Source organism: Coptis chinensis, chromosome 7 (assembly GCF_015680905.1).
Source record: "Coptis chinensis isolate HL-2020 chromosome 7, ASM1568090v1, whole genome shotgun sequence".
Classification (NCBI taxonomy): domain Eukaryota; kingdom Viridiplantae; phylum Streptophyta; class Magnoliopsida; order Ranunculales; family Ranunculaceae; genus Coptis; species Coptis chinensis.
Window position 1 is genome coordinate 82,989,435 of NC_141462.1, and position 13,466 is coordinate 83,002,900.

General features: G+C 36.3%; 1 protein-coding gene and 1 long non-coding RNA gene across 2 annotated transcripts; one reads left to right on the top strand and one right to left on the bottom strand.

The window, feature by feature from the left end:
* Positions 1-4,670: 4,670 nt before the first annotated feature.
* On the bottom strand, positions 4,671-8,209 carry LOC147489399 (uncharacterized). The gene is made up of 6 exons (XM_086574632.1): positions 7,932-8,209; positions 7,339-7,822; positions 6,859-6,913; positions 6,569-6,784; positions 6,022-6,444; positions 4,671-4,831 (listed from the first exon to the last, which is right to left on the bottom strand). The coding sequence occupies exons 1-6, from the start codon at positions 8,207-8,209 to the stop codon at positions 4,671-4,673; spliced, it is 1,617 nt and encodes a 538-aa protein (XP_086430758.1).
* Positions 8,210-9,276: 1,067 nt separating this feature from the next.
* On the top strand, positions 9,277-11,145 carry LOC147489400 (uncharacterized). The gene is made up of 5 exons (XR_015202813.1): positions 9,277-9,331; positions 9,479-9,562; positions 9,822-9,948; positions 10,017-10,085; positions 10,731-11,145. It is a non-coding gene; the product is annotated as an uncharacterized LOC147489400 (long non-coding RNA).
* The last annotated feature ends 2,321 nt before the right edge of the window (positions 11,146-13,466 follow it).

Genomic DNA, 13,466 nt, shown 5'->3' on the forward strand with positions numbered 1-13,466 from the left:
AATCGGTTATCGCGATTTCAAACATAATGTGAACATGAGAGTAAATTGTATTACAACCAACCGGACCGGATACCTGAATTGATGCCTAAGCCCTATGTAACAAATAAGTGCCTAACAATTATGATTTGAGGAAAGCTCGATTAATCTTTTCTTCGGGAATCATAACAGGCCAAGTCTCATTATTATCACGATACATTTGCTCGGTCTCTCTAAATCGCCCTTCTCCAAAATCATCTATCTAATGCTCTGTGTAGATGTGTTGGCAAAGATCAAAAACTTGCTCAACTCCGTTAACAAATGTGACTTTGATTTACGGTGGATGGTCATCGGTTCATCTTTGCACTTGAAGTTGACAGGTGGGTTGGATTCCTTGGCTTTTCTAGCATTGCATTGGGCTAAAAATTCCAAATACCGATAAGAAATTTAAATAAAAACTCACTTACGGGAGTGATGTGCATTGTTGACTAACTTGTTTAAGATGAACAAATTTATTACGATTAGAGAGCTAGGTTATTGGTTAGAGTAACTCGATAAAATAAACAAACATTAAAAAAATCAAGTGAGCGAGATAAAGAAGCCGCAAAAAAAACAAGAAAGTACCGATTTCGCAAACTCAACATTATGTCACATTAAATACAATATCGATGCATCATATATATACAAGTATATATATGATGTTCATCGAAGTCCCTTTATATACAGTATATCTTTGTATTGAGTGTAATGTTTCTTGCCTTAGACCCGCTACTTGGTACATTCGACAAATAAGAGTAGTTCTTCTGCTGGGTTACAAACAGAGGATAGATCATTTCTTCGTCGCCAGAGCTATGAATTAAGGAAAAATATGGTAACCTTGTATAAGATGGTAAACTTGGACTATCGCTGTAAATGTAACTAAAATTGAGCAATTGTGCTAACCCATCATTTTGACCACACGTGAAAACTTCGAATTTTGTCACCGGTCGGTTTTCACGCCCTCAGATATCTGCCTCATGTACTTGTCGGTTGCTACTCTAATAAGAGTGTGTCACTACATGGCACACTAATATTTTGCTCATAGTGTGTGAAAAGACTCTACTTAGTAATTACTTAAGGTTTACCATTAATCTATTATACTTGAGAAATCATTGAACCCGTGGATTGGACAAAGATAGGAGGTTGTGTCCTGTGATTCTAAATTTTTTGAGCCATTGCCCGTGGTTTGAGGAGTGCATTAGTCCTTACCGGTGCGAATGTAAGTGGTCAGCTAGTGTATGCATCCGATATTTCGTAAACCTTTGGGAGCACTGTGCATGTGTGTATGATGGTGGTTTGCTACCTTTGGGACGTCTTGGACCAACTCTTGTGGTCCTGTCGGTGCCGTGGAAATTCAAGATTCTCGAGACACGGAAGGTAAAACCAAGTAGATTAGTTTAGAAATTTGTCTCATTACCCAGTTAAATTTAAGTTTCTTTATTTGGATATGCATAGCACCTTGAAAACACACGTTCTTGATGTCTAAATTGGATTGGGCAAGGCTCGGTTGAGTACCGGGTCAAGTTATTGAAGTACTCTTTTGAGTTCTTTGATTATCTAGAAACCATAATAACCTGGCCTGTCCTTAACTATCTTCGGAGCTATAAAATAAACAAACATTAAAAATCAAGTGAGCGAGATAAAGAAGCGGCAAAAAAACATAAGGTACCGATTTCGCAAACTCAACATTATGTCACATTAAATACAATATCGATGCATCATATATATATACAAGTATATATATGATGTTCATCGAGTCCCTTTATATACAGTATATATCTGTATTGAGTGTAATGTTTCTTGCCTTAGACCCGCTACTTGGCTGCGTTCGACAAATGAAAGAGTAGTTCTTGCTTGGGTTACAATCGAAGATAGATCATTTGTTTGTCGCCAGAGCTATGAATTAAGGAAAAATATGGTAACCTTGTATAAGATGGTAAACTTGGACTATCGCTGTAAATGTAACTAAAATTGAGCAATTGTGCTTAACCTATCATTTTGACCACACGTGAAAACTCGGTAATTTGTCACTCCGGTTGGTTTTCACGCCTCAGATATATCTGGCGTCATGTACTTGTCGGGTTGCTACTCTAATAAGAGTGTGTCACTACATGGCACACTAATATTTTGCTCATAGTGTGTGAAAAGACTCTACTTAGTAATTACTTAAGGTTTACCATTAATCTATTATACTTGAGAAATCATTGAACCGAGGATTGGACAAAGATAGGAGGTTGTGTCCCGTGATTCTAAATTTTTTGAGCCATTGCTCGTGGTTTGAGGAGTGCATTAGTCCTTACCGGTGCGAATGTAAGTGGTCAGCTAGTGTATGCATCCGATATTTTCAGTAAACCTTTGGGAGCAATTGTGCATGTGTGTATGATGGTGGTTTGCTACCTTTGGGACGTCTTGGACCAACTCTTGTGGTCCTGTCGGTGCCGTGGAAATTCAAGATTCGAGACACGGAAGGTAAAACCAAGTAGATTAGTTTAGAAATTTGTCTCATTACCTAGTTAAATTTAAGTTTCTTTATTTGGATATGCATAGCACCTTGAAAACACAGTTCTTGATGTCTAAATTGGATTGGGCAAGGCTCGGTTAGTTACCGGTCAAGTTATTGAAGTACTCTTTTTGAGTTCTTTGATTATCTAGAAACCATAATAACTGGCCCCGTCCTTAACTATCTTCGGAGCTATAAAATAAACAAACATTAAAAAATCAAGTGAGTGAGATAAAGAAGGCCAAAAAAACGGTAAGTACCGATTTTCGCAAACTCAACATTATGTCACATTAAATACAATATCGATGCATCATATATATACAAGATATATATATGATGTTCACTGAAGTCCCTTTATATACGAGATATATCTTGTATTGAGTGTAATGTTTTTTTGCGTTAGACCCGCTATTTTGGTCGTTCGACAAATAAGAGTAGTTCTTCTTGCCGGGTTACAATCGGAGGATAGATCATTTTTTGTCGCCAGAGCTATGAATTAAGGAAAAATATGGTAACCTTGTATAAGATGGTAAACTTGGACTATCATTTGTAAATGTAACTAAAATTGAGCAATTGTGCGAACCCATCATTTTGACCACACGTGAAAACTTCGGTAATTTGTCACTCGGGTCGGTTTTCACGCCTCAGATATCTGCCTCATGTACTTGTCGGGTTGCTACTCTAATAAGAGTGTGTCAATACATGGCACACTAATATTTTGCTCATAGTGTGTGAAAAGACTCTACTTAGTAATTACTTAAGGTTTACCATTAATCTAGTATAGTTGAGAAATCATTGAACCCGTGGATTGGACAAACATAGGAGTTTGTGTCCCGTGATTCTAAATTTTTGAGCCATTGCCTGTGGTTCGAGGAGTGCATTAGTCCTTACCGGTGCGAATGTAAGTGGTCAGCTAGTGTATGCATCCGAGATTTCGTAAACATTTGGGAGCACTGTGCATGTGTGTATGATGGTGGTTTGCTACCTTTGGGACGTACTGGACCAACTCTTGTGGTCCTGTCTGGTGCGAGGAAATTCAAGATTCGAGACACGGAAGGTAAAACCAAGTAGATTAGTTTAGAAATTTGTCTCATTACCTAGTTAAATTTAAGTTTCTTTATTTGGATATGCATAGCACCTTGAAAACACAGTTCTTGATGTCTAAATTGGATTGGGCAAGGCTCCGTTGAGTACCTGGTCATGTTATTGAAATACTCTTTTGAGTTCTTTGATTATCTAGAAACCATAATAACCTGGCCCTGTCCTTAACTATCTTTCGAGCTATAAAAAGTAAGTTGATTAGAATGTTTTCTTGCTCTTTGCTTTAGAACTGTGCTTTTATCCTTTGCAACATGAAAAGGGAGAAAATAATAAAACAAAAGGTAGTGGAACCATTTTGGTTTCTTGCCGATTGAATAAGAATTTGGAGGTTGTTGAGTTCGACCTTATGTAATCATCGCTTGTTATTAATTCAATTAGAGCAGAATTCAATCATTACGTTCAAGAAAAGAAGTGTAAAAGTTCCACTAATCTTGCCTGCGCGGCATATGCACTTTGTAGAAGTTAAATTAGTGGTGGTACATCTTTGTAGGTCAATGATGAGGAAGTTGAAGCCATCCCGCTGGCTGCTGCGTCATATGCACTTGCAAAAATTCATATGCATCTTGTATCGGTTAAGACCACCATGAGTTAGGGTTTTCAGTTCCTTGCGGTAGGGCAACACTTTTCTCGGAAGGTCTGTTTTCATTGTAGATAGTGACATGACCTTATCGGGAGAGAGCATGATACATTGTCAGCGATTTTGGTTTCTTGATTTCATTTACATTCCATCTTCTTTTTTTTTTCCGGTACCTATTAGATTACATTTACCACGGCAAAGGGAGGGTTCTACTATTGAGGAAGAGAATGTTTTCGAATTTAGCGCAAGGTAACATCCATTTTCCATCTTTACTTATATCTTCTATGTGGTCCCATGTATCTTAGAAATTAGTTTTACCATTTCCTTAAATTGTTAAGCAAGGGCATTGGCTTCCAACTTGAAATAACAAATCGTTATAATAATACAAATGCTACAATAAGGGTTTACAATATAATTGATTGGAAAAATTAACTATTCAAACTACGATATTCTCTGAACAAATAGTTAGAACTAACTTCAACTCTCCAAAAGCCATGTAGTTGACATCCTTGCAACCCTTTCTCTATAGCTTCTAGCTCCGAAAAGAACATAATTCCTTCCGGAACCACCACAAAAAGCCAAGACAACTTCACCTAGATGATCGCTGCTTGCAGCACCACCATATCCAACGCCAAGACCTGTTTAGATTAAAGTAAACACTTTTTACAAATTGTATCCTAAACCTACGTAAGAGACAATCAATCTAATTCCCTGTGAGATCTTTTGCCATGCCATTGTATTATGCAAGAAATTAATATATATTTATTTAACTTGTTTTTATTTTAATCTTGTATGTGATTCATCTTGAATGTAAAATAGCTATATTAGGACATACCTTGAGTTGATATGTTCATATTGAATTGAAAACTTCTTTATACACGATGTTCTTTTTGTGCCCCCGGGTTCATTTCCGTCCTTTTTATTAGAATTTCAATCCCTTTCTTGAGGTGGTTCATGACAAAGAACATATAATCGGGCCATGTGTGAAGATTGGTCTTGGTAAATAAACACCAACCTTATCAAAAGTCCGACCTTGACTTTTGTTTATAGTCATAGCGAAACAAACTTTGACAGAAACTGTTTCCTCCCCCAAGACGAAAGGCCATTTTGTGTCACTTGGAGACATAATCATTCGGGAATAAAACCGGTTCTCCTATCTTTGTTCCGGTAATAATTGTTGCTTCTATGACTTTTGGAGCAATATTTGTCACCGTGGAGTCTAGTACCATTACACAGTCCTTCACTTTGATTCATGTTTTCGTGATCAAAGATAATAGGGACTCCACGCTTAAGCTTCGATTGTGGTTTGGTAATTCGAAAATTCCAAGTCGTTTAAAAATTCTGTTGGATACGTAACATCTTGTTCTCATGCGACTTTCTGGGATTGGACATAGAGAGTCCCAGACTTAAGTAGCTTTTTAAATCTCCAGGAATTTTTGAAACAACCGCAGAATTTATTTCGCTTCACCGTGTCATTCTTCGGGTGCTAGAATACTCCTCTCTTTCAAGTACTTAACTTCTGTATACTTATTCACCAACACGGATAAATGGTGTCGATGATATCTTCAACCGAGTTGTCACTTTCTGAAATGAGTAAGTCATCGTATTTTGATCCAAGTCGGCTCTATTTCTTCGTTCATCGCCTTTGCGGTAGGTTCCCATCTCCTAAATCTAGAACCCATTTGCTAAACTCATCTACGAGAACTAATAGTGTCATAGTCCATCACGCCACTCTTGAGTCTCATGTTTTCACTCAAGTGAAAAACTTGGCGCTTTTTCCAAAGTTTTGATTTGTTAATCGAAGCTTTAACAACATCAATTCTTTTACCTCTTGGTATGACTGGCAAAATTTGTCTGAAATCTCCACCCATGAGAAATGTCTTTCCACCAAAATCTCTAGTATCTGGTTTCAATAAGTCTTTCAGAGTACGGTCAACGGCCTCAAAGCCGTGCCTATGAGTCATTGGAGCTTCGTCCCACACAATAAGGTCAGCTTTTGAAATAAGCTTGTGTAGTTTTGAACCATGAGAAATATCACAACTTGTGGTCTCATCTGTAGGTATCATAATTTTAAACCTTGAATGTGCTGTTCGTCCACCTGGTAAAAGAAGTGATGCTATTCCCGAAGAAGCAACTGCAAGAACAATTTTACTTTCAGAACGGAGTTTTGAAATGATAGTCTTGTAGAGATATGTTTTCCCAGTTCCCCCACTTCCGTAGACAAAAAAAACACCTCCAGATTGCGTCTCAACTGCATTAGTTACACAGTTGTAAACATTTTTCTGTTCATTGTTGAGACCGTTATAGAGTTTGATATGTTCGTTGTGCAACTCTAAGCAGTTGTAATCCAATTCTTCAAAGAATCAATTTGTTACCATAGGATGCTTGTGAAGAAATATTGAATTTAGGAAAACCTTCAATATCTGTAAGTGTTTTCCCCCTACGAACCATGATATTCTCAATCTCGCAAAGAGTATCATTCTTTATCTGGTCATCACTTAGCTGGAGACTTTGGTTGTGGTTGGTTTTTTCAGAAGCTAAACAAAATATCTTCACCAAGGCTTTTTCTCGATGATTTTCAAAAAGTATTTCTGGAGATGTAACCCACACAGCAAGATTAAAGTGACAAAAAGTTCTCTTAAAGAAGCTGGATTTGCCCACTCGCTTGCTTGCTTCATAGCATCATTCCATTCACTGTCGTCCTCTAGCAAACCGTATGCCTGTAATCCAAAAATGATATAATATAAAATGAAAAACTTGATATTAAGAAATAAATTAACAGGACTTAAAGTAGACTCTTCAGGAATGCCACATCTCAGGCAATGAAAGATTATGGACTAATGTCCTCTCTTGTGAGTATAAAATATTTTGAAATTGTATTGTTGTATTTCTGCTATGATAAAAGTTGAAGTGCACTTGATTGAGTTAGTGCTATGAGAATAGGAGATATCATTAAGTACCTATTGTAATATATATTTTGTTGTCAAATGACATATAACTTTAATAATAATGTTAGACTTTTATTGGAATATAATAATGGTCGAGAGGGATACTGCTTAATATGTTACTTATTATATATGTTACTTACTATATCACAAAAAAGCTGTTAGTAGTAGATGGACAATTGAAATAGTTGAAAGATTACCTGACACGCTGCTTTAAAAGTTGGATGTGGGGTTCCATTAACTGTACGAATATCTTCATAACTCATAGGTCCTTTAACAATATTAAGCAACATTCTTAAGTAGAACCTTTCACCTGATGTAGGATGTGCGTAGTAAACTCGTCCAACTGATATTCCTCGTTTTCGTAGAGTCCACTTATTATACTTTTTTTTCCAAACAAATTTAGTTGGGAAATCAACATATGTAAGTGTCCTGGCTAATTCATACTCTTCATTTGCCTTGAACCATTCTGTAAACTTTGTTTTGGACGCTTTTTCTCGACGCACTACTACTTTTGGATCATCTTTCTCGCTGTAGTATACAATATTCTGACCTTCAAGATGGAATGGCAGCCGCTCGACACTCGGATTTCTGTACTGTATATCAAAATTTAAAAGCCTCCAAACTCCTTCAGAAGAAGAAAGAAATCGACAGTCTAAGAAGTTTGATATTTCATCAACATCCCTGACAATTTGTTCCCATCTTGTTATTGTCAGTCACTACATTCTCAACAATCATTGCAGATGCTCTATCCTTTCCCTTGTTAATATACTTGAATAGGTACTTGATTGACCTTGCTTTGTTGCAGTGTTCAACATTTATGTGGGCTTGGAACTTCACAATCAAGTCCACATTGTGTGGAATGACCCATTTGTTATCAAGAGTTATTCCGTCTTTTTTTGCAGTTCGACCATTGTCTCTCCTCATATAGACTGTGAAGTCATTTTCATCAATCGTTGTCTCGCTACAGAATGGTTTCGGATAGTGCCTAGAACATTTTTGATTCCCATCATCAGTTTTTACCATGCAAGGAGAATCTGGTTTAGACTGGCCACATGGACCGTGAATCATGAATTCCACAACTGCATTATATGCAACTTTGTCGCCAGTGGTCGAGGCAATTCGGCAGATATAACTCGTTGACTTGTGAAGGGGTGGAAGGCTTTGCTGAATTTTCCAAAACAGCAAAATATGAGCATGGGGCAATCCTCTCTTTGGAACTCTATTGTGTAGAGAGCTGCAATTAATTGGAAGTTAGTATCAGATTTTCATACTTTAATAATATAATATTTACTAAAAGTTAATAGTAAATATAAAGACTTTGCAACAAATTGTTTTACGATGTTATGTAAAAAGTTGCAAACCAATGTAGCAATGGAAATAAACTAAGAAGTAGACCACTTCACCACTCTTTGATCGGGATTTGTTCCTTTTGGTATATTAGTTTCAAAATGATTAATTATTCATTTTAATTTCTTATGTTTTCGATTGATTCTCAGCATTTTAGAATTTTCTATTCATTCCCTATTGAAGGGGTAGCTTTTCTGTTGCACTTATGAGTTTTGACAATTATTTGAAGTATGTCGAAAGGAATCTAAGAAATAACAGGGGTACATGGCTGGTGTTACGCAACTTCAGTACAGTGCTGGGGCTGTAAGACAAAAAAGGTGGACTCGTCCTATTCCTTTAGAGATTGCATCGGCACTTGTTTCCTAATCGACCTCTATTCTTAGGTACCCCATGCACGTGGATTAAGAATATAACTCTTGTTGGTTCTATGTATGAGAGGTCAGAGTGAGGTAAAGCTCTGGTTAGTGCAGAATGGTGGTGTAGTCTAAACCCTAAAACATTTGTGTCGGAAGTCATGTTGGATTTCAGCTGGATGCTGGTAGTAGTGTGCTAACCCTCCTACTCTTTATTTGCTATATAAACAAAAGCCAGCATCAATCTGAACAGAATGGATCATGGTCACTCGCTGTCTCTGTATATTCTTTTGTGCTCTGTAAATCAGAGAATATTCAACCTTGACGAAAGAAGCAGCTCAGTTTTTTTATTCTGAAGATTGATTTTGTATCCAAGAGTTGTTTTTTTGTTATTCTAGTGTTCAATCTATTGACTATTTTATTTGATTTTTATATAGGTACGGTTCCTTGGCTGGGAGTGTGGACTTTGTAAAGATGGTGGTGTCCTTGTGTACTTCATTGTTAATAAACTTTATAGTTATTACACTAAGGCAATGATAGAGCTAAGTTATTATCAGTTAAGGTGTATTAAAAAATTTCAAGTGCTTTGACTGCGGTATTTGTACGTCAAATTTGATAAACTATTAATCTTTTCCAGGGAGTGAAGGGAGCAAGGTACAACATGAAGATAGAGCTAGAAGACATGTAAATTGGCATTTGTTAAGTTTGTACACTACTTTTGGTATGTCATAATCTATGAAGGCTAGTATGTCGTGGTCAAATCATGATCCTTTTATCGAGTATATTGGATATATACTTTTGATAGAAAACTGTTTAAAATGTTTTTCTAACTGTACTGTTATCTGGACAGTTTACCAACAGTTCAATTACTTATGTTATTAAAACTATAGTGAAAAAGGATGTTTATTTTCTTTATATGGAAACTAAAAAATTTGTCTTTGTATGCCGTCAGATCTTGATCATTGCTATAATATATTTAGGTGTCTCTACTCTCAAGAATACATCATAGAAATCTGGTCTAATTCCTTGGCTACTGCCAAGAAGAAGGAAAAAGTATCCTTGTTTATGACTATATGCACAATGGAACTCTCAAGGAGCATCTATATAGTGAGTGTGTCCTATCTCTGAAAACTGTCATCTTATTTCTATGGTCTAATGATTATTTGTATTCAGAGGACCCTTGGCACGGGAGAGAAGTATCAGTTGGATCAAGCGTCTTCAGATTGCTGAAGATGCAGCAAAAGGTTCGTATCATAATAATACTTTACTATACCATTTTTCTTTTTCCGGTCAAAGGAGCAAGTAAAAGTCTAATTGGTTTGCATCAACTCTGCAGTATAACCATATAGAGAGGTCTATGTAACTCTTGCAACCCTCAAAATTGTTTGTGGATTGAGTACTTGCATACGAGGTGGTGTGTTCCAACCATTATCCATAGGGATCTGAAAAGCAGCAACATCCTTCTTGACAATCACATGAGAGCAAAGGTGTCTGATTTTTGGTCATCCAAAGCTTCAGTAGATGGAGCTACACATGTGTCAAGCATAGTTCGATTTGTTGGAGTAATTTTGACATGGCGCATCCTAATGCATGTTATTACACTTGCAATTTTGAGATTTTAGTCACACTAATTAGCTAAGTAACATGGACACACCATATTTTGAAAATAAAATTGCGTCGGACATGACACACGGATATATTGTATGTGATATACCTCAATTTTTAGTATTTCGCTGTGTTGGATACTGATACGCATACACATGTCAATGTACCTCAGCTAATAAGTGTATAGTAGGGAATGGAGATAAATTGATTAAATTTTGGGTTTGGTCCCAACTTTTACATTTGAAGCACACATCGAGGTAACTTATGTTTCTTATTGTTTGTAGGTTTCCCCCTAAATCCAACAACTAACCCAGATGCTGAATTGGGTTATGGTGGTGGAAATATTGATCCTGTAAAGGTTGTAGGTCCTGGCTTAGTCTATGATGCTATTGAAGGCGACTACCTAAAATTTCTATGCAGCATATAGTATACTACGGAGCCGACAAAACTCGTATCATTCATGTATATTTCAAGATCTCAAAGATAGGTATGTGCCTGTCTATATTACAGCGTGTTATCATAGACTGCTTTCTTGTTTGGATCATTTAGGCATTTTTTTTTTCTATATTCAGCATTTATTTATAGATTAATTATATATTTGAAGGGGGAGATATTTTTTTCTTAGCAATATGATAGTCATAAAGTCTACAAATGAACTAAAAAGTTAAAAATTACGAAAGAATAAGTTATAAAAACAATTGAATTAGTAAATTACTTACCCCGCCCAAGCTTTTCCGAACCTTTTACGTTTTTGCAAATCCGGCCATAAGTTCATGCAGCTTGATCTCAAAAACTCTAGAGACAATTTCAGGGAAATCGACGTGTGAATATCCAGGAGCAATCTTGTCAATACATTTTTGAACTTCAGGCCATTTAGGATTGCAAGTAAAAGTTATGAATAGATCAGGAGATCCAGCCCATCGACAAATCGCAATAGCGTCTTGGTAGTTTTGCAGCATATAACGTGGACCTCCGGTGAAAGAAGATGGTAAAACTATTCGCCTTCCAACAAAACCTGGTTTTGAATCTCCGAAAGAAATCTTTGCATCAACTAATCCTTGATAAAGCTCAAGACGAATAGTCCTCACGGGTTATTTCTAACCCAATCAACTCTAATCTGTTCTACAGCACAGTAAGAATCAACAATAAGTTGTTGTTTCAAGCGTCCACCAAGAACAATTGTTTTTCCTTCTTGTAGTCTCATTTGCAACCTGAAAGCATAGAACTCCCTCATGCTTATGTTTGTCCTTTTCCCAACTCTGACATTATTCCGATAAGGGATATCAATCCTGTACCCGTCTTCAGCATGAGGAAACAAAAGAGGGTATTGCATGGCCATGAAACTTGGGTGCAATTCATTTATTCTTTTCAGACCATATCCTTTTTTGTCCACCACAATATCACGGTAATTACTAAATTCACTCTCTTCCTCAACAATAAGTGCAGCAACTTCAGATGATGTCGGCATGTTATAAAGTCTCCCATCTTTTTGTCTTGTACTAATAAGCTTTATAACTGAAATCGCTTTACTTCGGACTCTTTAAACCTGTCCCTTGCCATTCTATAAGTTTCAGTAAGTTTGTTTGTATTGTTCAACATATTTATCAGGCCTTTCACAATATCTGGATCCAACTCTTCTTCAGACCCGTTTGTCAAAATTTTCTTACTAAGAGAGTTCATTACGCTCACAACTTCATTATCGATTATCATATATGTAAAGTTGGGAAAACTTAGGGGGTAAACCTTCAGGTGGAAGCAAGGTGCCAATTTTGTGGTGGTTTTGCCCTTTTATCTTGTAGACGTAAGGACCATGACCATTGTTTATTGATTCTTGAACATCACCTCCTGTTGATGTGAAAGCAAACATTTGTTATATACTCTGATATTTTTCATAAACTTTTTGGATCCGGAGCCGTAATTGCAGTCCATAAGCTCATTTAAAAAATCAGGTGTATCTTTCAAAAAAGGTAGCTGAACTTTCCCTCCACCGCAACATATAGAGAACTTTGGATTTTTAGGATTTTTCGTTCGGTCATTCCTTTCTTCATACCAAACAATGGCATCACAATAAGGACACACTGATGTTGGTTCTCCAAAATCCAATGGTTGGAAACAACGCCCTGAATTAAAATCAATATTAAAAACTATAACTAATAGTATAAAAAATAAAATAATATTAAAAATATAACTAATATAATACTTACTTTCATGCAAAACTTCACTTGCTTTCTCATTGGAAACTGCAACTTCCATATGGTCATTTGTATCGTTTTCATCTTCTACTTCAATCATTCCCACCGATTTGAGAATCGTAGTCATCGCCACTTTCTCCAACACGCCCGGGTTGATATAAGTGATTTTTTAGGGAATAATGGTTGTCATCGCTTGTTTCACCATCACAATTAACATAACCATGAGTTTCAACCGGGTGGATTTCTCTAGTACTCAATATCGCCTCCTTTTATATCGGCTATTTTTTGCTTTTTCATTATTTGATTGCGGTCCATCCACTGTATAAGAATAAAACATGTTAAGTACAACTCAAAGCCAAGTAACAATTGAACAATGAAGAATGTCTTACCAAGTTCATTAGGAAAAGGCTGTGAAGGAAAAAAACCATCAAGTTGATGTTTAGTAAATGTAGCATCTGTTGACAAAATTAAACAACATTATAATTATAACGGAAGAAGAAAGGATAATTAATCAAATATTTTTTAAAAGAAAAGACTTGTACTTATGGGATATTCAATAGTAGATCGTTCTATGTCTTGAATAGAGGTATTGTCATTATGATTTGAACCGTGGTTGATCTTTTTTCTGAATTTGATTCGACGGTTCTTGAACCAATTCTTTATATTATCTTCCGAAATTTGACCATGTACTGACAGCTGAGTTGTCAAAAGTTTGATTTCTTCCTTAGTATAATATAAACTCTTTTGATTAAATGCACTTTCAAGTATCTGAAGGTGCATCGTTGTTGGTGACCATCGCTTTCTTGCAAACATAGTTACCTAGTAAGA